The sequence below is a fragment of the Callithrix jacchus genome, chromosome 3, assembly GCF_049354715.1.
Source record: "Callithrix jacchus isolate 240 chromosome 3, calJac240_pri, whole genome shotgun sequence".
Taxonomy (NCBI): Eukaryota; Metazoa; Chordata; class Mammalia; order Primates; family Cebidae; genus Callithrix; species Callithrix jacchus.
Genome location: NC_133504.1, coordinates 135,057,939 through 135,085,828, shown reverse-complemented (window position 1 = coordinate 135,085,828; position 27,890 = coordinate 135,057,939). Strand labels below are relative to the sequence as shown.

Here is a 27,890-nt window from a genome sequence, read left to right as displayed (position 1 = left end):
CACCTTCTACTAAGATAAGAACATGGCAATTGCTCAACATTTATTAGTATTAATGAATTATAATAGATAGTTATAATTCTTATCTTTATAGTCTATCATAGAATGAAGGATCCATTTTGCTCAAAAAAATAATGAAACTCTTTTTAAAAATATAACCTGTTCAGGAAATAAAGACAGCAAGCACACTCTACTTTGGATATATTAGAGGTAGTGTTTAATTCTAAGATCCACAACTGTAGCAGAACCTCAAATGCTAGTCTTGACCACCACTGACTGCATTCCATTCCTCTCCACCAAGCTTTTTAAAATAATTTATGCACTTGCTTACAAAGTATTTCAACATTAGATGTATGAACGTGCTGTGATGAAAATGGCGTTAAAGAATTCCTAACAGGCCGGGCACGGTGGCTCAAGCCTGTAATCCCAGCACTTTGGGAGGCCGAGGCGGGTGGATCAAGAGGTCAACAGATCGAGACCATCCTGGTCAACGTGGTGAAACCCCGTCTCTACTAAAAATTACAAAAAAATTAGCTGGGCACGGTGGCGCGTGCCTGTAATCCCAGCTACTCAGGAGGCTGAGGCAGGAGAATTGCCTGAACCCAGGGGACGGAGGTTGTGGTGAGCCGAGATTGCATCATTGCACTCCAGCCTGGGTAACAAGAGCGAAACTCTGTCTCAAAAAAAAAAAAAAAAAAGAATTCCTAACAATCATATTATGCAATAAGCTGAGACCTAGATTTATTATACTTGGAGTGTATACCTATTTCCTTTTTCCCATCTTCCCCTTCTTTTTTGCTCAGTTTCTCTTTATTCCTTTCTTATTCTCTCAATCTTGCTATATGTGTGTGTGTGTTTATATATACATTTACCTATATATGCGTGTGTATGTATATATGTGTGTGTATGTATATATGTATATGTATATATATACATATATACATACATACATATGTATGTACACAAATGTATACATATACACACACATAAATCTATATATATATAAGTATATATATATATAAGTTTGCCTATACACACACACACACACACACACATATGCATATATACACACGCACCCATATATAGGCAAATGTTACAGAGAAAAGGATATTGCATAATTAAAAAATTCTTATAAACAACTTGATATGATTAAGCCTTGTGAATTTCATGATCTAATAGTAGCCAAAGATTGTTTACTGGTTACATTTAGTATTCATCAAGAATAATTTAGTCTCTGATTTAAGCATCCTGTGGAAAGTGAAACAAACATATTGCTAATCTACATTACTCTAAAAAACTTTGGTTAATATTTTTAAATAGAACAATTCACAAGGAGAATGACAATTTACTCTTGTCGGTTAACACCAGTTCTTTAGAGTTCGGAGATCAATAAATTTGTGTAATCTATGATGAGTAAGACCTCATCATATATCTAGCAATATATGTTACTTTTACTATTTGAAAAAAACTACACTACAAAATGAATTTTAGTAACATATTTGTATTAGATAAATGAACAAGAGGTCAAGTTTTGTGGAAATGACAAGCGTTTCTTTGAATTATAAAACATAGCTAATATAAAAGGTTTTTACTATTGCCTCAAATAAGCATGAGTGAAATAAACGTGAGTGTGGTCAGAATGGGCTTGCTTTCTCAAGTCTGTTCTGTCTTTTGTTACATCACTTTTATAAACATAATGTATAGATTATATATATATATATGATTCAATTTAATTTATTTAAAAAATGGTCATTTCTTAAAAATTAAATGTGAATGGCCAATCCAAATTACTAATTTCACAAATTAAATGTTGCTTGGCAGATAAAGGCAATTTTCAGATAAATTGCATTCTTCAATAGTGGGTCTCTCTTACCATTCACAAGCTGGACTTCAGTGTGTTTAGCATGATAAATCGTTCTTCTAGCTTTGTCTCATCTCAACCAGGGTTTTTACATTGTATCTAAATGTCGTTGAATGGCCAGACTTAAAAAAGAAAAACTCTGAGGTAGGATATCCGTGCCCAGGCATGTATATATAGATCCCACGTAATATTCTTCTCCACCTTAAAGCCTGAGTGAAATTTTTTAACATAGGCACGGGGAACTGGGACAGGAGTCATGCAAATTGTTAAGGTAGTTAATTGGAGGAGGAGGAAACACAGAAGGCTTTGAGAAAGCCAGCATGTGGCCAGAAACAACAGCAGGTGTGGCCATATGGCAATCAAATTAGAAAAGGGATACTTGCCACACAGCCTTCCAGAAGAGAGTACAGGCCCAGCGGCCCTCATGGAGGGATGATTTACTAAGTATACTTTATGTATTTTATATTGCCTCTTTCACTGTTCAATTCCAAAGGAAATGTAAATCTAGTCTACCAAATAGATATAAAATTTTTCTTAATGAATAAAAATAATCATTTTGAGTTGCCCTTTTACATTTAGAAAAGACTGTTACGCCAAAAGCACATTTCCAAATAAAGCATTAGCTAAGCTGAGACCATTTTCAAAAAAGCAAAGTTTGCAAGGCTATAATTTAATGATACTTTTTTATTTTAACAAAGCATTTGGTGAGATTATTTAAAATTTTTAAATTCTCTTGGTCCAAGACAACCATTAATAATATAATTAAAGGTATTTATTTAAGATTTCTTAACTTGTAAAATAATCTTCTATAGAAGATTGTGGAGCACATTTTCCTATTAAAAATTTTTCTGAAAATGTGTTTTAGTTCTCAGATTAGCTTTCAAAAACTTATTTGACCTACAAAATAACAAGAACTGCATTATTAGCAGTCCTTCTTAAATGTATTGTTATTATTATATCATGTTGCTGTAATTTCAGCAGCATTCATGAGCTACAATTGTGTGTGTGTGTGTGTGTGTGTGTGTGTGTGTGTGTGTGTGTATTTGTCTCATCTAAACTGGGAAAATGTCCAGTTTTGGTTTTGTTCTTCACTGTTTTTTTTTTTGTTTTGTTTTGAGACAAAGTCTCATTCCCTCGCCTGATCTGGAGTGTGATGGTACTATCTCGGCTCACTGCAACCTCCCAGTAGCTAGGATTGCAGACACACACCATCATGCCCAACTAATTTTTATATTTTTAGTAGAGATGGGGTTTCACCAAGTTGGACATGGAGACCGGTCTTGAACTCCTGACCTCAAGTGATCTGCATGCCTCGGCCTCCCAAAGTGCTGGGATTACAGGCATGAGCCATGTACCCAGGCTCCTTCTTTGTTTTTACCCTGAGGGAAAATACAATCTTTGTTTGGAACCCAGAAAGACCCATGAAAATCTTCCTTTCCCAAGAGTTTCTTTTCTCTCTTTCTCTCTTTCACTGTCTCTCATGCACACGTATGCACACTCTCTCTTTTATTAGGGTAGTAACAAGATACCCTATGGTCAGAATGAAGACTATGTTCATATTTCAACCTTGAATTCTCTGGTTTGTTTCTGCTCATATTTGGCACCACACTTCTATTTCCTATGATCAAGTTTTTTGACCACCACCACCACAATAAAAGGGTAACTAATTATCCAGACAAACCAATAGTTTTTAACTAAGCATTGATTGCTTCACTAATAGCATTTTTTCAAACAGGATTATTGTGTTTACTTTGAATATAGAAGTTACCTTGTCTACATAAAAAATAGGAACTTGCAGTTAGTTTCTTGTTAGAGTGCCTATTGTACTTCTACTGAAATGAGTTTACATGTGGTTAACTTAATAGAAGAAGGCCAGACTTCGTTTTTGGTTTTGGTTTTGGTTTTGTTTGAGACAGAGTCTTGCTCTGTTGCTCAGGCTGGAGTACGGTGCCTGGTTCATGATTCACCACAGCCTAGGCCTCCTGGACTCAAACCATCCTTCCACTTTAGCCTCCCGAGTAGCTGGGACCATAGGCATGCATCACCATCCCCGGCTAAATTATTATTATTTTTTTGTAGAGATGAGGTCTGGCTTTATTTCCCAGACTGGTCTCAACTGGACTCAAGTGATCCTCCTGCCTTGGACTCCCAAAGTGTTGGGATAACAGGGGTGAGCCGCTGTGCTCACCCTCTTCATTCATTGTTTTAAAATAAGCTTTTTTTTTTGGCAATTTGTTTTGGTTCAAGGCTTTTTTTTTCTTTTTTTGCTTAAAATCTAGCTCTTAAAATAAGTTTTAAGTTATAGCAAAGTAAAGGAAGCCAAAAACCATAATTAACATCATTGACTCCACCACTCAGATGCTAAAACTGTTAGTATTTTAGTGTATTTGCTGTCAGTAATTACTAACCTAAAACATATGGCTAAAGCCCACTGGGTCCACTTCTAGGTGCTCTCTACTCTTATGTGGGAGAAAACCACTAACATGAGTTTGGTGTTTTTTTTTTCTTTTCATTAAATAACATATACATATATATATATATATATAATTATATGTTATATATAATATATATGTATGTATATGTTTTATATGTGTTTTATATATATATGTTTTATATATATATGTTTTGATGGAGATATTATATATATATATGTAATATCTCCATCAAAAATACATTGTGTGTAGTTTTTAATGTCTGTGGTGTGTATGTTTAACATATATATGTATATATAAGCTATTATATATACATTTGATATAGTTTAGATTCTTTACCTTACTTTTTTACTCCATTTTTTTTTTTTTTGAGACATGGTCTAACTCTGTCACCCAGGCTGGAATGCAGTGTGAGACACCTACATTCCAGCCTGGGTGTGATTTTAGCTCACTGCAGCCTCAACTACCCGGGTTCAGGTGATCCTTCCACCTCAGCCTTCTGAGAGGTGGGACTACAGGGACACACTACCATGCCCAGCTATTTTTTGCAGAGACAGGGTTTCACCATGTTGCCTAGGCTGGTCTCAGACTCCTGGGCTCCAGTGAACTGCCTGCCATGGCCTCCCAAAATGCTGGAATTACAGATATGAAACACCACGCCCACCATCCAACTTTGTTTTTTTTATTTATCTTATTGACATATGTAGATCTACTTCCTCCTTTTTAACTATTTTGTAACATTTCATCTAAGGAATAGAAAATATTGTATTTATTCATTCATTTTTTGATAGGCATTTATAATTTCCCTTCTTAATAGTTTTTCTGTTATTCCATTATTACTAAGTTTTATAATCACAGAAATATTTGAGTTGTTAGGATTTGCACATTTTTATTATATAGCAAACCAGTCTTGAATATTTACCACTGGAGATATTTTCTTCTTGATTGTGCCTCATATCTGGAAAAATGGCAAATAATTCAATATATTATTTTTAACATCAAATATAATTTGTTCAAAATTTACATTAATCTTTCTTATAACTAGTCACTTCCATTTTGTCTTCCTGTCATCCTGAAGAATGAAAGTGGAATTTCCCAGAGGTTTTAAGAATTGGGGGAGTATTAAATGTAGCTGAAATTAAGTGATTAATAATTTACTTTTGGGTCATGAATCAGCTTCATGGGATGCTAAGGATCATTTGCAACCCCAGAAATATGAGCAGTAACAATGCACTTTTTAAGACTCCAGAAATCTCAAAGGTTGGCTGCCCAACCTAATTAAACTTCAATCTTCTGATACCAAATTTATTTCTTCTTTGTACTGCATTTCCTCAGATCTTCTTGACAGGAAAATGTCACTTTGCCCGACAGCTGATAGACAGGTTATGTAGCACCATAATTGGAGAGAAAAGGATAGCTTAAAGCTACTCGATTTAATGGCTATGTGTATAGCTTTTTCTTTCTTTCTTTCTTTCTCTCTTTTTTTTAAGTTTCTATGACAGACACAAAAGGCCTTAGCAAATAGGCCCAGTGCCATTTTTTCCTGCTTCCTCCAGGGGTAATTATCTTACTCCATCAATAGTGCTGTCAGAAATTGGGCACATAATTCAGCATTTAAATGAACAAGAAATGTAATATTTCCTGTCTCCCAGTGGAATGCTTTGCAGCTCACATTCTTCTCTGTCACTCGCTCACTCTTGATGTATGTCCCATACCCAGTCCTTGAATGCCTTCTCTCCCTTGTGTTTCATTGCAGATGTTGGCTCCGACTTGACACCTACTTCATTTGGAGTTTTATAGGACCAGCAACCTTGATAATTATGGTAAGAATTCCTAATTAACTCTGTGTTTCCCAGGTCAAGAAATAAAACTTTCACTATCTCAGTACTGACTATCTTTAATTTACAGAGGTTAATTTGGGGAAAGCATGTACTTATTTGACCCTACATAATTCAAGCAATTAAACATTCATTATAGTCTATTTTATGTTGTAAAATAGTTAATCAAAACTGTTGGAATAAGAAAATATGCATTTGCAAAAACTTATGCAATATAATAGCTACTCAAGGGCCCCATCCAACATAATCCATTTGGTTCTATAGATATTTGAGCAGTAGTGAGTCTAAGTACTGTATTTCCATAATTTTTCTATTGAATAATTTGAATTGGAAACTGACAAATTAGAAAGATGGGAAAACACCCGACTGTTCCTATCAGCTTTTTTTTTTTTATATGAATCTTGAAAACTTTAAAATTTAAAAGCGAAACTTTAAAAAATTTTACTTGAGAATGACACGATCTCATTAGACATGTATTCTGGAATCATATTTCCTTTTCTGTTTTTAGATCCTTAATATTTTGGTTTCAAAAATGAATTATTTAACTTAATTTAGATTAAACTGTTAGTATAATTGTTTATATAGTTATTTTAAAAAAAAATTTCTCTCCTTCTTGTGAATAAAATGTTAGCCTCTTGACTTTGGATAAATATAGGTCTACAGTTTCTTATCTGAAATCTTTGGTACAAGATGTATTTTGGAATCAGAAATTTTTCAGACTTTGTAAAGATAATATGGTACATATACTGCATAATACACAATATCCCTAGTGAGGAATAGGCAGTTACCCAAAATCAAAACATATCAACCAATACTCACAGTGACTAGGGAGCACTCTGTAATTGAAGACAATATTTCACCAGAAAAAAAAAAAAGGAAAAAGGAAAGGTAAGAGCAAGTAGTAGAAAGACCATGGACAGCCTTATGTCAATTCAAATTAGGTTTTCCCACCATTTAGATTTCGTTCATGTTAGGGGCCACCCAATGGATTTTTTTTTTTTTTTAAATAACTCTCACTTTGTAGACTTTTGGATTTGGGGATGATTGATATAGTATTGCTAACATGTATTTTTGAAATAATTTCAGGAGGGCTTTTATTGCCAAGTTGTGGAATGTATAAATTGATCAAGTGGTAAAGCGCAATTCACTACATGGTTTGTTAAATACAGTTTAGTTTTGAGTCATATATGAAGTTTACATGAGAACTTTATTTCTGTTGTTTTAAATTTTATACTTTCTCTGTTTCCAGTGATATGACAATAACATTGGGGATTTGTCTTACTTTAGTCCTAGTTTATTATAGCATCAGAATTTAGCCAACATTTTATAATCCTTTTGAGCCAGCTACACAAAAATATATTGATTTTAGTATTTGTATTTTTTAATATAGTATTTGAAAAAGTATCACTAAACAATAAATTCAGACAAACATTCAGAGTGTAGAAATAGTAACACATCTTAAAAACGTATTGTTTTTGTTTTGACATAAACTAGGCTTTGAATTGTTTCAAAATTTCCACAGCATCATTCCAGCTGATGCTGACTTTGTATTTGTGTGATTTGGCATAGCAGTGCTTTGTAACTCAGTGGTATCCCAATTCCCAAAACTGGCTTCTTGCCTTTACTAAAACGCTAGGCAGTCATCTCTGATCCAATTCCTTTAAGAGTGTAGTGAGACCTAATTTCCCAGAACATCTCATCTGTTAGAGAGAATAGATTTTGTTTTTGTTTTTTTTCTACTCCAGTTATGCTACATAACACTACCTTTTGCATTCCAGCTTAATGTAATCTTCCTTGGGATTGCTTTATATAAAATGTTTCATCATACTGCTATACTGAAACCTGAATCAGGCTGTCTTGATAATATCAAGTAAGTGATTTTTATTTTTGTTTTCTATAGGTTGTCTTATATTTATACTCCAAACTATCCTTTCTTTTATGTCAAAATCTTATGACAAAATGATAAAAAATAGGCATATATTATCTTTGCTGAATAAGATTATTGATTGACCATCAAAGTGACTTGATCTGCCTGAACATAAATATAATAAATTTCTGTTTTCAAAGATACTCTTTCTCCTAAATTCTTATTTAGAACATGTTAATTTTAAATATATATATTCATTTTGTCCCAAAAACAAACACAATGTTTCTATTTAGGACAGATTATTATTTTTATTTTATTTTATTTTTTTGCGACAGAGTTTTGCTCTTGTTACCCAGGCTGGATGCAATGGTGCAAACTTGGTTCACTGCAAACTCCACCTCCCGGTACTAGCGATTCTCCTGCCTCAGCCTCCAGAGTAGCTAGGACCACATGCACCTACCATCACACCTGGCTTATTTTTTGCATTTTTAGTAGAGACAGGGTTTCACCATGTTGGCCAAGCTGGTCTCGAACCCCCGACCTCAGGTGATCTGCCTGCCTTGGCCTCCCAAAGGTCCGGGATTATAGGCCTGAGCCACCATGCCCAGCCAGATTATTCTTTCTCAGAGCAATTACCACATTACTTCCTCACACTCCATCTCCTCATCCAGAGCAATGTGATGAGAGCCAGATGATTGGACCCACAAGTACCAAAAGGGGGATTTTACATCACAGAAGAGGAACTCCAGATTTATGAATCTGAGCATTTATATAGGAGCTGTTACACAGCTGCCCTCTCCTTCTGAGAGAGATAAAGAAACCTTCCTAATGTAAACAGATATTTTGTCATATAAAAATATGTCTCTAAATTTTACATCCCTTTGAAATACTAACACTTAACCTTCTGGGAGCTAAAGCTAAATCTCTCCAGAAGTCTTTCTCTATTTAATCATCTTACAACTTTGAAAGTTTGTTTTTTCACTCAAGTTCCACTTTTGTATGCTCAGAAAGTCCTGCCATGCAACCATATGAAAATATTCACATTTTTTTTTTCAACAATAGTAGGTGTTTATATAGGCAAAAACAAAGTAGGTAATTTACATTTCTTGAAAAGAAAAAGAGTTGCACTCCTTGATATACCAAAAATAATATCTTGTTTCTTTGGAGTGTATGATATTTTAGAAAGAGAGATAGTAATATTTAGATGCATATTAGTTATTAAAATACAATATGTTAAATTTCATTTTTATGTAATTTGCCTATGGTAGTGTTCTATTTGTTAAGTGCTTTTATTTAAATGAATGTATTTTCAGAAGTTTCATGAGGTAACCTGTGACTTTTCTGTGCTACTGACATTCTCCTTGAACTACTTCAGATAGCATTTATGTCACCCATTTTCCATCTTTCTACGTTCAGTGCCTGATGGTTCTTGGCCCATCATAGGCCCTCAATGAATGTTTACAGAATAAAGTAACATATTAAAGACTTTCGAGTCTAGGTGTATAGATATTAAGTAGTTAATTTTGTTGAAGGAATTATTTGTCTACATTAAATAAAAAGGATAACCAAGGAACTAGAAAAATTAAAATATAGTGGTACAAAATAGAAATTATCTACAATGAGGGATAGCCTTTTGTAATTCTCAGTATTACTTAGTTGAGGTAACAGTCATTGTATTGTTGAATTATGTACCATTAAACGGTACTTCTAAAATATGGTATTGGTTTCTTAGATTATTTGTTCCTGATGAAATTGAATTTGGATAAATTAAATAGGCACATAAAATATATTTATCATATTGTAGTTTTACTCACTTTAGTATAAATTATATCTTTGCACCCACTTTTTAGTATAAAATAAAACACAAGTAACACTTTATTTATGTTATGTATTTAAATACTATCAGAAATAAGGGAGTAAGACTTTTAACATTTATGTAACACTGGGTTAAAAAACAGCAGAAAGGATTATTCTTTGTCCTATATTTCAAGTATACTTTTTAGGTGTTTTTTTTTTTTTCACTTTTTTGTCTAATTTAGCAAAGGTAAAGACTTTTGCTTACCTTTAACTTTAGGATTTGTATTTAGTACTGTCACATATTTTTAAATATCAATTTGTTTGTATGATGTTCATATGTATTTAGGTAATTGGGTTGAATCTTTATGATATTACCATTTAGAAAACTAAACACAAAAATTCAATAATTATATTTACTGGCATTGGTAGCATCAAGTTTTATATTACAAAGCAAACAAAGTCTTAAATGAAAATATCTTGATTTCAATTATGTCTAAACTGCTTTCTAGGTTATATTCTTTGGAAAGTATTTAATCTTCCTGAGTCTGCCTCTCTTTAAAAATGGTGTAATAATGAAATATACCTGACCATTAAATGGGCGGAAGAATATAAACCTTTGATGATGCTCTTTAAAATTTTAAAGAGGGAGAGAAACTGGATAGTTGTTAGAAGGGATATAGAGGATTTTTAAAAATGTGTTTGTTTTTATTTTGATTGATTTATTTTTTTTCCAAGAGATAGAGTCTTGCTCTGTTGCCCAGTATGAAGTACAGTGACACCATCAAAGCCCACTGCAGCCTAGATCTCCTGGGCTCAAGTGATCCTCCCACCTCAGCATCCCTAGTAGCTGGGACCACAGGCATGCACTGTCATGCCTGGCTAATTTGTTTTTTATTTTTTATAGAGATGGGCTTTCACTGTGTTACCCAGGCTGGTCTCAAACTCCTGGCCTCAAGCTAGTCTTCCGCCTCAGCCTCCCAAAGTGCTGGGATGCACCCGGCCAAGGATGGTTTTAAGATGAAAGAATTATAAGTATAGATATGTTGGTGGAAAAGAACCAGTGACAGAGAAATTAAGAATACAGGAAAGGAAAATTAATGTTGCAGTGATGATCTGAGATTGTTTAGAGAATGTGATCCAGAACAGTGGTAGAGGAATTCCACTACACTGGATTTCAGGAAGGACATTTTTCCAGTAAGCTAAAAGAAGCCGCATGGAAGGATCCTTTTCTACTGAGACTGGATGGAATAAATAAGAACAGGTGTGATGTGAATATGTTGGTGCAACTGGGGTGGACCATTGACTTGAGGGATTTCTGCCTAGTCTCCTCAGTGTGGTGGGAAAGATAGTCTTTGGCAGGATAACGGCACATATTGAAGGAAAACAATAGGAAAGATGTCTCCAGAAAATATTTCTTAATACCTTCCAGAATCTGAAGAAAAACTTGCTTTATTTAAAATACAGTACATTAACGATTTAAGAAGTAGTTGTAAAGAAATCAGCAGGGCCCAGCACTTTGGGAGGCCGAGGTGGGTGGATCACGAGATCAAGAGATTGAGACCATCCTGGTCAACATGGTGAAACCTCGTCTCCACTAAAAATACAAAAAATGATCTGGGCATGGTGGCACATGCTGTAATCCCAGCTACTCAGGAGGCTAAGGCAGGAGAATTGCCTGAACCCAGGAGGCGAAGGTTGCGGTGAGCCGAGATCGCGCCATTGCACTCACTCCAGCCTGGGTAACAAGAGCAAAACTCTGTCTCAAAAAAAAAGAAAGAAAAGAAATCAGCAGGGCATAATTGATAAGTAAAACTGAAAATCTGGCATTGTTTTTAAACAAGAATAAGGTTCTGTATAATATATATTCAAAATGGTACAGGAAATGTGAGTGTTTTAAAGATATAAGAAAAATTTATCTGGAAAGTCTTTTTTTTTTAAGCATATGGGGGAAAGCATAAAAGTTCATGTTTACTTTATTTTTCAAAAAATTTTGTAAAATAGTGAACAAGACAGGCCCCCTTGTTCAATTTATTAAGAATAAAAAAAAAAAACCTTTATTCTTAATAAGCCTCATGCAAAACCCTTTGGAAGTCAGTGTCTTTCTAAAACAAGTCATTCATTCAATTACCAAATATTTGTTGCTTTGAGTATAAACATTCTTTCAAACACTTATATCTCCTTTATCTAAAATGTGTTTGCTTCTCCCTGAATTCACTGCCACCATTTTCTTTAAGCCACTACCATCTTCAGAATCAGTGCAGCAGGCCACCTAACTTCTCTGCCCATATCAATTCTAGCCCCTGCCTTCATCAGCTAGAGAGACCTTTCAAAAAGCTTAAATTCAATCATGCAACACTCTTGGGTAAAACTCTTCAGAAGAGCCCATTACTCTTAAACTAAAGGTCAGACTTCCTGCCAAGGCCCTATAAACCTCCCTTATCTAGTTGCCCTTTTCTTTCTTCAGCCTCATTTTATGCATTTTGGCCCTCTGGCCATTCTAGATATGGTCTCTTTTGCCTCAGAGCTTATCTCTGCTGTTTCTCTGCTGACTTTCTCTTCCCTAACACTAGGACTGGCTGACTCTTATGTATCCTAATTAATTAAAATGCCATTTTATTATTTTAAAAATTAACTTTTTAAAAAAATTCTAAATTTACTGCAAGTCATCATAGTAAACTTCTTTTGATGTTAACACAGAACATTTCATTGGCGGGCTCATTACTATGTTAATGAATTCTCTGATCAAAATAATAAATATAGAGTGAAGTAATATAGGTAATATGATTACAGGGGAAATGAGGTATGCCCAATTCTTGGATTTAACTAAAAAAGTAATAAGTAATTGAAATTAAATAATACATTTCAGTTTGCTACTTGCTTACTTGTCCTTTGTTTCTTTTTTATCCAAATGGGTAATTATAGTCAGCGGAAAGAATTCCAATCACTTGATTCTTCTCACTGAGTTTCTGACAGGTCAAAATTGGTGCTTATAATAATTATAGCAAAACTCTAACCTAATTAAAAAATACTATATGTAAATATGAGTAAAACTTTTATTGAATTGTTACCAGCAAGAAATTAACTTATAGTATAGCTGAAGTACTATGACACATGAAACTTTAATTTGTGAGGCACCTTTAGAACTCTCTTGACATTTACCTTCAAAATAAAAATGGATGGTTTCTGTAATCACCCGCTTCTATTATTGAAAAACATTAACAAATGTATTTCTAAGTAATTTGTTCAATAACGTCTCAAGTGATTTTGAAGAAAAAAATAAAATAATAGACATTTTAAGACCTAGGAAAGAACATTGCTGCATATGTGAAAGGAACTCAGAAACTACCAGGCTTTCCTTTTCTGTATCTGTCCCTTTGCCCTTTCTCATCAACAGACTTCTACAACAACAGGCTTGTGATTTCACTGGGTCATGTTTTCTGATTTCTGGTCTCTCTTCTTAGGTTTCATATGAGTGATAGGTTGGCAAAGACTCTGTCAGATGGTTTAAGCAAGTATTTGTTCAAAGATATACTTTTTCCTTTCCTTCCTTCTTCCCTAGTCTCTAATTGTCAAGGAAGACATAAGGGTCACGGTGGGTAATAACTTGAGGGTCAAAGCCAGTTGCGTTGGAATTTCTGTTCAGTCCTGTGATGTTTACATGACCTTGGCAAGTTACATCAGAGGTCTGGGTCTTAGTTTCTCCTCTGAATTGGGAATAATTGTACCTATTTCATAGTGCTTTATGATAATTATATATGTAATTACATATGTAAAGAATGCAGCACATTATTTGTTGCCCATACAGGATGGTTTGAATTTTTTTAACCACTCTGTATGGAAATACCCTGCTGTCTTCAGTTTGTTGTATTTTCAGTGGTGAAGCTTTGCTCAGCCTCTATCAAAATCCCATTAGAATTTTTGACTGGCTTTGTTTGCCATATGGTATCATGAAGAATTGTGTGTGCTATGATCCTTTCTTTTTTTTAAAAAGACAACTTATCCTATTATGAAAGAATTGGCTCCAGGGGTGGAATGCTCATTTGATTAATAAATAGCTAGTTCTGTTCTTAGTTCTGGAGGAAAAAAAAAAGGATCCTCAGTGAGCTTGGACACCTGCCATATGTTTAGAAATCTAAGAAGGCTTCTGAATAGCTTCAGCGATGAATAGCAAAATGCTTTACCAGTACCCATAATAACTTATTATATTTCTTAAGAAGGTAACTTTTACTTTGAGGAACATGTGCCTAAATGTTAGTAAAAACAATTAAGTAATAACTACATTCAGCTTGATTAGTATTATATTAGTACTTTGTGGAGTTACAGGTGATTGAGGTCTAAAAAAGTAAAGGCAGAAAACCAAATGGACATGTTCCTGAAAAATACAGCAATATCACAAGAATATTTTAATGCTCTCGTTTTTAAATTTTATATTAATATAATGGAAATACTTATAAAATTCATCTTAATATGTTAACATGTAAAGCCTGTGTGTGTGTGTGTGTGTGTGTGTGTGTGTGTGTGTGTGTGTGTGTATATGGCCTACTTTCTAAATTATCTCATCTCTATATTATAGCCAAAGCAATAACTTAACAGTTTAAGCCTTTATGAGAGCAGTAAATCTAGTTCTGAGTTGTATAGTAAAAATTTCATCAATTGCAGAGTTTTCTGGATGAGTTTTAAGGAAAATATTTTTAAAACTTTCTTATTCTCAAAATACTAGCTACTGACAATAATGTTGATATACTGATTTTGATTTTTCAGAAAGAGGCTCAAATAGTCTATGAAAACTTAAAAATATTAGCTTATCTTTCTATACAACTGATTTTATTCATAGTTTATCTTTCACCATCAAAACTATCAATTGAAATGAAGATTTTACAAATTTCTATTTATTTTAAATATTTAGAGATAGTATGTTTAAAAACTGTTACCACTTTTGTAAAAAGATTATTAGGTCAGCATGCTATACTGAAGATGTGTTTACCCAAATTTTAAAAATCAAATATACTTCTCAATGTCTATGTATATTGTGAACACTTTAGTTTTGAGAATTAGCTAGAACCAATAATACATTTATTTTATTCATTGTAATAAGATAGAATAATTTTTAAAAAGAATTCTGAGAGTGAATATAAGTTTTCTGTTATCCCATTTTTTTCTGTCTTCCTCTATTTTCTTGATGTGTGTTTAAATATTACTAGAAATCACTGTAACAATGTCATAAGTGATCCAAGTGTATTTAAAGAGTAATACAATTCAAACAACATTATGTGGAGCTTTGTGTATTTTTATGACACTAATAGACTTGCTTCAGACAAGGTGAGACTTTCCTATGGTAATTGTGGGTCCTTTGCTGATTGCCTTAATTTTAGCATATAAATGCATTCAGCAATCAATTCTTTGAAAACTGTATGTAGTCACCAGTTCAAAAAGCTGTGCCTTCTGCAAGTTATTGCCAGTCTCATTGTATCTTTTATTTTAGGCTATAGTTTTAAGTTTTCTGAAATGTAAAAGGGCTGCTCTCTCTTTAGGCTTTTCTCTAAAATGCATTAAAATTTCCTAAGATCTTTTTATGAATCAGGGTTTATGCACGAATGTATTCAGCGTATTCCATAGACTGGAAGCCCACATTTGAGAAAACTGGTTTGAAGGATGACTGCCATAGGCACACTGGAATTGTTATCCACTATACCTTAAGATCAAATTATGGTTTCACTTTTCCTCAAAATAATTAGGTTTCTGTCAGATTTAGGAGAATCAAGTGCTATCTAAAGATGAAAAAGTCTAAAAACCTACCTGAGGGAGAAATCTCTTCTTAATAATGAAAACATAAGAATTAGCTGGTTCTCTGTTCTTTATATAGGGCTTGGATTCAGATTACCTTTATATCACACAAGAAATGTGCAGTCAGACTATGGGAATACCTAAAAATCTGAATTACTCTAAACTAGTTATTCATACGACTATAGGTTTTCCCCCAAATGGTGAAGTGTAAGATTTCATAAGAGTAGGAGAAATCTGAGAATACTTATAATAATTAACATTTGTTTTCTATATTATTCACATATTTTAATGTTAATGTATGAACTTTGATTTTTATCCTTATTAATTTATTCAACAAATGAAAAGTATGAATATTGTGAGTATGTTTTGAAGATGGAGTTTACAGAATTTGCTAATTATTTTATATTATATTTATTTATTTATTTTTAATTTACTTATTATACTTTAAGTTCTGGGGTACATGTGCAGATATTTTGAGAGTTTCACTCTTGTTACCCAGGCTGGAGTGATTGCATTGGCGTGATCAAGGCTCACTGCAACCTCCATCTCCTGGGTTCAAGGGATTCTCCTGCCTTAGCCTCCCAAGTAGCTGGGATTATAAGCATGAGCCACCATTCCTGACTAAATTTTTCTATTTTTAGTGGAGACGGTGTTTTAACCATGTTGGCCAGGCTGGTCTCAAAGTCCTGACCTCAGGTGATCCACCCGCCTCAGGCTCCCAAAGTCCCTAAGCCACGGTGCCCAGCCTACATTTTTATGTAGATTCTATGAGAACTGAGTGGAGTGTGACTGCAGGGTTTTTGGCTTGGGGTACTAGAACAGTGAGTTTGTTACCACTAAAATGCAGAAAACTGTGGAGGGAACACTTTTGGTAGTAGAACAGATTTTTTTTTTGTGGGGGGGTAAGGTAGCTTACTGGACATCTCAGTGCAGATGCTAAGTTGGAAGTTGGAATAGTGAAAGCTGAAGATACAATTTGCGGTCATCAGTGTATAGATTTTATTTTGTGTGTGTGTTTAGTGTTACTTTATTTTCAGTATTGATTTGTTTATTTTCAGTATTGATTTCACTTTATTTATCTGTTATTTTTAGTATTAATTTCACTTTATGAATCTATTATTTTCTATAATGGCAAATTACCCTGTTTTTTTTTTTTTTTAATTTATGTCAGTTGTATATTTCCCTTGAAGATATTAAGAAAATAAAATGAAATGATCTGAAAAAATACAACAGCGAAAGTGGCATATAGATATTGCAAACAATTGAAATGGTGTTTTTCCAGCCAAACTGATTTCTCATACTAGTCACTAAGAAGTATGTTTCTGTTAGAAGGGCCACGGCTGGATGTATCAAATGCCGACCAGTGTGGCGTCCTCAATCATAGTGATACTGGTAATTTATGAAACTTAAAATCCAAAGGTAGGTGTTCTAGAGTTGGTTCAAAAGCTCAATAATGTCAACAAGGACCAAAACTCTTCCATCATCGGAATGTTGGCTGTTGTCATTCACTCTATCATCTTGTGGTCCAAAGATGACTTCTTCAGCTCCAAGCATCATATGCTTTCATGGTTGCATTCAAAAGCAGGAAAAAAGAGATAAGAGAAGGGATTCTCTTTATGAGCCTTTGCTTGTGGGCTTCTCTCCCATGTTCAGGGTGTAAAATATTCTCAGAAGCCCCTTACTGGTATCCCGTGTGTGAATCATATGACCCCTCCTGGCTGCAAGGGGATCTGAAATAGCAAAGGTCTGGCAAAGGGGCTGTGGGAACAGGACCATCTCAACATTTGCAGAGCTCAGGGTGAGAGAACAAAATGATTTTAAAAAAGGTATATTCTAACCTCCTCTTGTGATAGATACACCTTCAAAACCACTTGGAAGATCAAGTGTGAGTTTAGACTCCTTTGATACCTTACAGTTCCATGCCAGGAGGTGGCTCCTGGCTCACCACCTATCTTCCTTCTCTTCCTGCCTCCAGCTGGATACCATACCATGTGTGACCTCATGTGTAACTAATACATTGTGTCCCACGCATTCCAAGCTCTTTCTACCTCTCCCAACCAGCCACCCTTTGGCCACTCCTCAGACCAAGGAAAGTAATACTGGCTACAAACTTGGGAGCATGGGTCAGGATCAATTTTATTTAAACCCATGAGACTGAGTAAGATATAGAGATTGAGGGTAGACACTGAAAATAAGAGGACTAGGGACCATAACCCTGGGGCACTCTAACTAGATATCTTAGAAGTGCAAATCTTCAAAGTGGATTGAGGAGAAATAGACAGTGAGTTAGGAAGAAACCTACAGATCCTGGAAGCTAGGTGAATCTAGCTTTTCAAATAAAATGGGAACTTAGACCTGACCACTGAATTTAGCAACATGGAGATCTTCGGTGAAGTTGACAAAGGCTGTTTGATAGAGTGATTGATGAAGACTTATTAGAGTGGAGAGAAGAGAGAATGGGAGGGAAGGAGTTAAAAAACACATGTAAAGATAGTCTTTTCAAGTCTTTTGCTGTAAACAAGGGCTGAGAAAAGTATTAGCTGGGCAGAGATCTTATGTTGGGGAGGTTGTTGATAATTGGTTTGTTTTGAAGCATGAGATATGCTATACTCTCCTTTTTTAAATTTGGTAGGAATAGACAATTAGATGATATTTGAAAGAGAGAAGAAATTGTATGGCATCTGGCATCGACACTTGAGTAGGCAATAGAGTGTGGGATATAGTGTACAAGTGAAGACTGTTCTTACACAGAGAATACCGTTATTTCTTTATGTGATAAAATTATGACTGAGATCTGCTAGCCTGTTGACCAGTAGATGTTTCCATTAAAGTAATGCAGTAAATTATCATGACTCATAAGTATTCATTGTATTCAAAAACACACATCTACATAGAAAAAAATTATGTAATATTAAAAAATTTAACATTATGAAGTTGTTTTAATCTTCTATTTTTCCCATTCATATTAATATATTGTAATATATGTACTGGTTATACATTAATGTTATGATTTTAAAATATATTTATATTTATATGTATATATGCATGTGTATATATATACAAATATACATATATATGCATATAGATAATCAGAATATATACATAATATCTACGCACATAGTCTAATGACATTTTGGTCAATGACAATTTAGTATATGATGGTGGTCTTGTAAGACTGTATACTGTTTGTTTCCTCTTCATTTTTATGTTTAGATTTGTTTAGCTATACAAATACTTCTGTGTTACAGTTGCCTATAGTATTCAGCACAATAACATGCTGTACAAGTTTACAGCCTGATAGCAATAAGCTTTACCATATAGCCTAGATATGTAGTAGGCTGTACTCTTTAAGTTTGTGTAAGAACACTCTATGATCATACTACTATGAAATCGCCTAAGAATACATTTCTCAGAATGTATTTCCATCATTAAATGACACATGACTGTATATGCTTTCTAGAAAACGCAATTGTCCAAAGACTTTATTAACAAATAAAAATCTGTTAGATGTCAGACACATTTGGTAACTTTTTTATGTAATTTCATGAATTTAAGAAACTACATAAGTAAGTTAAGTGTTTTGGAGAAAAATTATTTATCAATGAAAATTATCTAAGCAATACAATTCATTTCCTTCAAGGTACAATAAGGCACACATGTTGATACCTTATACTTTTTTATTTAGCTGTCTTCCTAAAAATAAAATACAGTGATATATATTATAAAATTTTATGAAGCATACTTTATAAAATAACTGTGTGTAACATAACCTCTTTGGATATTAAGTGAATATTCTTTGTTATTTATCAGAAATAAATGGTTTTACATTTAGAAAAAGAGACTAAATGGAAATGTACTGAAGCTAATACTGATAATGTTTTAGTGTCAAGATTTAAAATTTTCTTTTTTATGCACTTGCATGGTATTTTCTGACACCAAATAAATGCCATTTTTTTCACACACCAACCAGTGCTCTATCCACAACTGGTGTCCAGCAATGCACTTCAGTTCTGAAGTTAATTCCCAGGGTTAGCACAGACTCTGCAGGTTAACAGCTCTGTCCCTCATGACTGCCTCCACTTAGGCACCAGGTGCCAGTGGAGTGCCCAGGATGCCCACACTTCTGCTCAGGCAACTACAAATTCAGGAATTCCCATGACCATCCCTCAAAATTTGATAATTTACTAGAACAATTCTTAACTTAGAAAAGTGCTGTACTTGCGAGGACTGCTTTATTGTAAAGGATACAACTCAGAAACAGCCAAATGGAAGAGACATACAGGGTGAGGGGTGAGGTATGGAGGAGAGGGCATAGTTTTCATGCCCTCTCCAAGAAACCACCGTCGCAGGCATGTGGATGTTTTCATCACTTGAAATGCATTCTTTGAAATTTTTTATGGAGGTTTTATCACTGGCTACTCTATCTCCAGCCCCCTCTCCTCCTCCTCCCCAGTGATTGTACAGGAGGGGAGAGAAGGTGAACATTCTAACCTTTTAATGTCAGTTTGGTCCTTCTGGGAACTAGGCCCCATGCTGAAGCTATCTAGCCTCCCACCATCCCCTCGCCACACAACTTCCCCACCAACACACCTGGTCATCTCATTAGTATGCAAAGGGCACACGAAAGAGTCCAAGGCCTTTAAGTGCTCTGTGCCAGGAATCAGGTACAAAGAACAAATATTTATATTTTATTACACCATTTCACTCTTGAGTTTTCAGAAACTAGTATGATGAATATACAGTGTTATTATGAAAACATTTTATTTAAAAAACGCCTCACTCTACATTATGTCTGAATATATATTCATGAAAGAAAAATATAAGAATGTCAATTCCCTAAAAGGATCATCTTTCTATATTTTTAAGTTGTGAAACAGTTTTTTAAAAAGCAAATCTAATATTCTATTGTTAATATGCTACTGTGGCGATATCTACATAATGAAAATTTAATGAAATTTTATGAAAGTGGGAACATTTAATTATGGTAATTTATCTGTCTTCAAATTCTTTATGATGTAGAACTCACTCTAGTGTTTAGAATTCTTCTTATTTATATCATTAAAATATTAGTGAAATAATCTAGTTATGATTCAGGGATAAATTTTTTAAAACTTACTCTGTTTTTATCTTTTTTATTCATTTAAAAAAGGTAATTGCTATTTATTTTCCTTGGATTTTAAACTTTAGAATAAAGATTCAAAACCAAGTACATGTCTTTAGTGATATCTTATTTATTTTAGTGTAGTTTCAGTTCATAAACAACTACACAAGAAATAGGATTTTGAACTGTACATTCCAAAGTAAAGTATTTGATTCCATAAGGGAGGAAAGATTTCTTTCTCAAACATCACTAGGTTTATGGATAAGACTCCTATGAACAAAGATTAACTAGACAAATGCATACAAATTTATTTAATACAAGTTTTACATGTTATGAGAGCCTTCAGAAATGGAGACAAGGAAAGCAGTTAAACTTGGGCATTTTTTAATACTAAGTTTGATGAAGAAGTAGATAGATGTGGAGAAATATGATTGGAAGACAAAAGGTTATGATTAATTGTTAATAAACTGAGGGAACTTAGCAAGTCCTGTTTATTCAGATTATTCTAGGTGTCTCCATGTCTTCAGGGATAAAGATGTTCATTTCCTCTGGGTATAAGAAGGGTATCTCTGGTGTAAGGGTGTTATGAACTACTGCAGAGAGAAAGATCAGATAATTATTTCATGGTCTGTTTTGGAGGAGGAGGGTGAGGGGACTATCAAAGCGACCTTCCTGCTTCTGCTGTTTTCTCACATCCGCAAGTGCCAATTTGAGAATAGTATGTCTAGAACTATACCAAATAAATATTTTTCCAATTATTTCTGAGCATGTCTTCTTTTCATTTGAATCCAGTTTTAAGAAAAATGAACAAAACTTTAAAAAAACATATGACAATTTTAAACCAGTTATTATTTAAAATCAAAGTTCTTAAAAGTCTTAAGCAGAAAACCTAATTTCTTCTAAAGACTAAATGAAATATACATGAAATCTCCTTGAAAACATAAACTTCTGGCTTTTAGGAGTTTACCTTGACTGCTATAACAAAAACCAACTAGGAATACACATTATTTTCCTTATCATAGCGTTCTTTAAAATGACACAACTTATTTTAAATAGAGGGCTTTATTTAGTACAATGATTGTGTGTGTGTGTGTATAATTTTGCATGAAAATTAACCAAAATTTGCTGATTTAAAAAATTTGTTGTGAAAGAGCTTGAATAAATGATGTTAGACTGAAACACTTTGGGCCTCCAAATTCAAACCAACCTGTTTTTAAAGCTTTTTGGAGATAAAGTGAAACTCTGTGAGGCATTTAAGTTAAACATTCCATTGTATTTTGAGTCACATACTGCAAGGAAAAACGTAGTCGTATATTCTGAAATAAGGGGCAGGTGCTCCCTGGTTCTGCCCTCATATCAACTGTAATCTCTGCACCTGATTAAACACCAGCTAGAATTTTAAATATTGTGTCTATTTGGAAAAGGTGTGCCAAATAATAAGAATAGTTTATTGACGTTTTACTATGTGCTAGGCATCATTCTAAGTTCTTTACATGTGGTAATTATCTAATATTTGCAATAATCCTTTAGGGTTACTGAGAGGTTAACTCACCTCAAACCTCAGAACTAGTTAGTGACAGAACCAGGATTTCAACAGACCATCTGACTTCAGTGTCCACTACTTTACCTGTTAGATATACTCCTTGTCACATCAAATTGCATACCTATAAATATAACCAAATGTTTACATATTTTTAAGATTGTCATTTCAGTAAACATATCAGTTTAGATAATTTTATAGGGCATGCTTAAAAAATTTTAATCCTGATATTGATTGAATAACAATGATCATTTAGGGCCCTGTGTTTAAAACCTATGATTATATTAAATTTTAAATTATGAACTATAAAATCTGGCCAGCAGAATGCAATTATGAGGAGTCTTAGTGTACAGCAATCTTGTTAGGATGAGAGACAGAGATATCAGCGTTATTAGTATGTAAAGTGAATTACTGAATGAAACTACACAAGAAGAATACCGTTCTGGTGAAGATGACTCAGAAAGAAAAGTCACTGACATACTTGTATAAACATCATGTCAGAAAATCCAAGAATCAAAGGGGGCAGCAGCTGGGGATGAGTTTGGGAGCTGTCCAAGAAATGGACAGGTCTGGACAGTGCGAACATTTGCAACTGTCAGATTGTTTTCATTTTGTAAGGAACTAGGAAATATTCAGCTGAAGAAGTTGTGATGGGAAAGAGGTTTGGAATTGAAGAAAGATGTGGAATATTCCTTATGGAGAATGGGAAATCATATGCACTGGGGAAGTATGGTAGGCATATCTGATATTATTAAGTACCATTAGAAATTTGTTTTTATGAATGTAACATGTCTTCAGAAAACATGGTTGTGGTTTTTTTTCTTCAGAAATATTCAGCTACCTCAATATGTGTGTGTGTGTGTGTGTGTGTGTGTGTGTGTGTGTGTGTGTGTGTGTTTCTAATCATTAAAGAGGAGAGAGGATATAAGAAAGTAAATGATCATAGTGTCTGGGCTGGTTGAGGAGGAAAGTATCAACATGAATTGAGTGATATGTAGTGAAAAGGTGGAGAGACAGAAGATAACAAAAACAAGAAGACAGTGATAAATATCCCATGGCAAGAACCTCAGAGGATTTGGGGTTTTTACGCTAGGGAAGTCATGATTCCGTGATGGCACCACCTGACGGATGTGAGAGAACCAATACTTTGAGTTTGCATGTTCCTCGGGGAAAGCACTGTCAGTCGGGAACAATTTCACTTAAAAGTAGTAAGTCACAGAAACATGTAAAAATGAAGTTTAGGATATAAGGGGATTTGTTGAGTTTGGACCATGAGTTTTAAAGGACAGGATATAATTTGTGGGAAGAAACGGAAATTGTAGAAAATTAGTTGGTCTATCAGGTATACAAAAATGTCAGAAGAAAGGAAGGAATAGCCTGTAATATCACTTTTTAAAATTTTTTTGTTGTTGTTGCCTAAATTTATTATTGTCTGCATGCAGTCACTTACCATCTTGGGCAATGGAATCCCACTCATTAGTGATATAAAATTCCCCTCTATGGTTGAGAACGCTACTTCTGATTTGCCTGAGATTCACATTCTCCCCAAGTTCCAGAAAATACCATCATATGTAAGTTTTGCAAATTGTGGCTTAAGCCGTTCAGTTTTACCAGCATTCGTAAAAGGAGTCTGTAAAATGCTCTGTCATTGAAGGTGCTACAGATGATCATTGATTAGCAAATTAAACATGTCACCATATTGCGGGTGCATATCAGTTTCCCTCAATTCCAAGCAAATACCTCCCCTTTAAGCAAAACAAGTTAACAGATCCTTTCAGATTTCAGCTTTTCTCATTCTCTTATTTTTCAGTAGTGTTTTCCAGCAGGAGAGTTAGTTGGTTCTAAAATGATATTTTTTTTTCTTTACCTCATTTTAAAAGTGCTGAAAGTATACAAGTCAGAGTTACCTAAGACAAAAGACTGTATTAAATCATTGGATTTGTAATTAAAATGTGCAGACAGTATAGTGGAGTGTTAAGCATCTTGAGCCGCTCAGTCCACACTTGAAAATTTCCTAATCTAATTTTCTCTTGGCTGAGAACCAATTGTTGTTGGTTTTCTCCACTACATACAGTTATGTATTCTTAAAAGGTCTGTCGTCAAGGTCCCTGGCACTTTTATAAATGTGCTATTTGAGTACGCATTCTGCAATACTCTGGATTACTGCCTATGGAAGTTGATATTTTAAACCAGATTCTTCAAAGTGCTAACACAAAAATCCTCTTTGTTCCAGAACTGAGATTGACAGCCTAAGGCTATAATTTAAAACTACTTAATTATGAGATTAAGATAATAAGCCATGAGCATAAAAAGTAATACTTTATTAGCCCAAGTATTGACCATATTAGATAATATCCTATACATTCCTAGATATGACTCAAAAGATGGTGCATTTCCTTTGTAATAGTCTTCATCGTCACAGTGCTCTGATTTTTCTGTCTTCATTGAATTTACTGCATCTTGCACAATTAGCTGGGGGAAGGTTTCTAAAATTGCCTGATTTCCCATTCTGTAAGTTTGATAACATGCTATAATGCAGCATATCCCTTAATATTCACAGGGATATTTTAGTAAAACTTGTGTGCCTATTTGTTTCTACTAGATTTTCTCTCTCTCTTTTATAAAGGTTTTAATTTTTTCCACTTTTTTCTGTTAGCTTCCCTGTCCTTTTTCTTTTACTTGCTGATATACATTTTGAATGCTTTCGCTATTACAAATATCTTCTTCCAGTCTGTCACCTCTTTGTTAATTTTTTCTTTTATTACAAATATAAATAAATATAAATGTAAACCATCAACTTTTTCCACTAAGGTATATGTTTTCAAAGTCTTTTAACTGAAATCCTTTCAAACTAAGGATTTAAAAATTATTTGCTTCATTCTCCTCCCTCCCTCCCTCCCTGCCTCCTCTTCCTCCTCCTCCTCCTCCTCCCTCTTTCTTTGTCTCTCTCTCTCTCTCTCTCTCTCTCTCTCTCTTTTTCTTGAGACAGAGTTTCACTGTGTTGCCATGCTGGAATGCAGTAGCACAATCTCAGCTCACTGCAACCTCTGCCTCCTGGGTTCAAGCAATTCTCCTGCCTCAGCCTCCTGTAGCTGGGACCACAGGCACATGCCACCACACTCAGCTAATTTTTGTATTTTTAGTAGAGACAGAGTTTCACCATGTTGTCCAGGATGGTCTCTATTTCTTGACCTCGTGATCCACCAGCCTCAGCCTCCCAAAGTGCTGAAATTACAGGTGTGGTCTGATGCACCTGGCCTTTTATTTTCTATTCTATTTTTTATTTGTCTCACAGTGTTACAGTTCATTTTATGATCTTATCTTTGAAAGACACTTTTTTTTTATGTAATAAGCCAAGTTTTCAACACCATTGGCTAAATAATCCGTCCTTTTTCTGAACATTTATGCTACCACACTATCCTACATTAAATCTGTTTCTGTGCTTTCTCTTCTGTTCCATGAACATGCTTTATGTTTCTCTAGCATTACTACATTATTACTAGAAATTGCTTAATATCTGGTAGGGTGAGTCCTCCTATTTTGATCATCTTTTTCAAAATTGTTTTAGCTAGTCATGGATTTTTATTATTCTTTCACATTAATTTCAGAATCACTTGTTAAAATTATTCCAATATATTCCTCTTTTTAAATAGAGTTGGCTTAAATATATGGATTGTGTTGTAAGAACTGCTATCTTTATGAGGTTAAGTCATACCATTCACACACCTGTCAATCTCTTTTATTGAGGCCTTCCATTATATCCTTTTGTAGATTTAAAAAATTTTTTTTTCATTAATGTCCATTCATTCTTTGCTGGGTTAATTTCTGTATGAATTCTTTTCTTTTTTTTTTTTGCTATTAGGAGTGATATATATTTCCCTTTGATGTTTTAGTTTATTATTGCTAAATAAGAAAATGATACTGATTTTTGCATGTTGATCTTATATCTGGCAAACTTACTGAATGCTATTAAATAGTTACAATGATTTTTCACTCCACTCATTTGTATTTTCTATGGAGATGATCATGTCACATTTAAATAATAAGTTAAAAATTATCTCTATACTTCTAAGCTTTAGGCCAGTTATTTATTTATTTATTTGGTATTGGATTTGGACCACAACCGAGCATGTCAAGGATAACCTACATCCTTGCTTGGGTCCTGAGGTTTAAAATATACATTTTGAAATTTTTTCATTAAGTATAATGTTTGTTATGGATTTTTTTAAATGAATGATTCTACCAAGTTAAGAAAATTACTATATAGTGATTTATATATTTATATAAAATATACATTTTGAAGTTTTCCCATTAAGTATAATGTTTGTTATGGATTTTTTTTAAAGTGAATGATTCTGCCAAGTTAAGGAAATTACTATGTATTTCTAGTTTTCTAAGTTGTTTTGTATTTTCTTGAAAAATACTAAAGTTCATCAAATAGTTTTTTTTTTTAATTTACTTGAAAGTTTTTTCAGACTATTTATTAGACTATATGGATAGAGTGATTTAACTCTGTTTACTGTCTGGAATAATTCTTAATTGATTATGATGTTTATGCATCATTACCTTTTGTTATTTAATAAATTATTTAAGCCTTTTAAGTAAGTTCTGAAGTAAAATGTTATTTTAATGTGTTTTTTGTCCTCTGGTAAGAATATTTTTTTGTCCCGGTAAGGATAGTTTAAGAGGACAAAAAATACATTATGAAAACTCTCATGAGTCCACTTATAAAAGTTTTTCTTGAAAGAATGAAAAGGAGAACGGAAACAGGCCTTCAACTCATTGGCTGTGCTGAAGAAGAAAGCATGGCTCCTTTATTAAAGAAATCTTCCATGTTTTCTCTAAGTAACATTTTGCTGAGCATTTAATTAGTGTTCTTACTAAAAGAACATTTTTAATGCTAATAAGAGGTTAGTGCTTAAGAACAGATTCAAGAGAGTATAGATTCCTGAAAAATTTTGCTGTTTGCAAATTGAGCAGTGCTTCAACCTGTACTACACAGAGGTCGTAAAATATAACTAGTTGTGGATAACACACTTTAACCTGATAGGTGCTAGATCATAAGAGGCACTCCAAAGGCCAGCAGGCACTTCCTTGGCTCCGTGTGATGGAGCCTAGGCATATTAAAGCAGAGGAAAACACAGCTCTCAAGAGGTTTGTGCTCAAATTACTAAAATGGTCATTAAAGCATATTAATAAAGAAGTGCAGTGAAGAGCAGAAAGTGATATTATATTCATTTAACTCAGCCCAAAAACACTGGTCAGTATGGGTGGGACTGGCATCTTCCCTCAGACTTGCAGTTGATAGTGACTGCTGTGTTCTTACTGGAGTTTGCAGAGCAATAGGCATCTCAGGGTGACAGATTCTAATTGAGCAGATCTGTTAGGAGACTGAGGGTGTCAGAAGAGGAATCTCTGATATAAGTCTCCTGGTTCCCAGGAGAGACTCAGTTTCACTGAAGTAGATACAGATTTAGAGTAGAAAAGACCAAGAAATTTTCAGCATTGCAGTGCTTATTGCAATCATTCGATTATCAATGGAGGACTGTGCAAGACAAGACCTAGGAATGTCCAGATATTTTGTTGCCATAGATGTCAAGAAAAAGCAGAATATTGCCAAGAAATGAGGAAGAGAGAGAGAGAGAACAATATAACTTTCTTGAGTGCAAAGGT

At 34.0% G+C, this 27,890-nt stretch overlaps 1 protein-coding gene across 50 annotated transcripts in view; it reads left to right on the top strand.

Moving 5' to 3' along the window:
* ADGRL3 (adhesion G protein-coupled receptor L3) overlaps positions 1–27,890 on the top strand; it is an 850,050-nt gene that overhangs the window by 762,404 nt on the left and 59,756 nt on the right. For all 50 annotated transcript variants that reach the window (XM_078367177.1, XM_078367171.1, XM_078367163.1 and 47 more), the window contains 2 exons: positions 6,047–6,113; positions 7,907–7,998. In XM_078367177.1, coding sequence (XP_078223303.1) covers positions 6,047–6,113; positions 7,907–7,998 — 159 coding nt within the window. The remainder of the gene's footprint in view (positions 1–6,046; positions 6,114–7,906; positions 7,999–27,890) is intronic.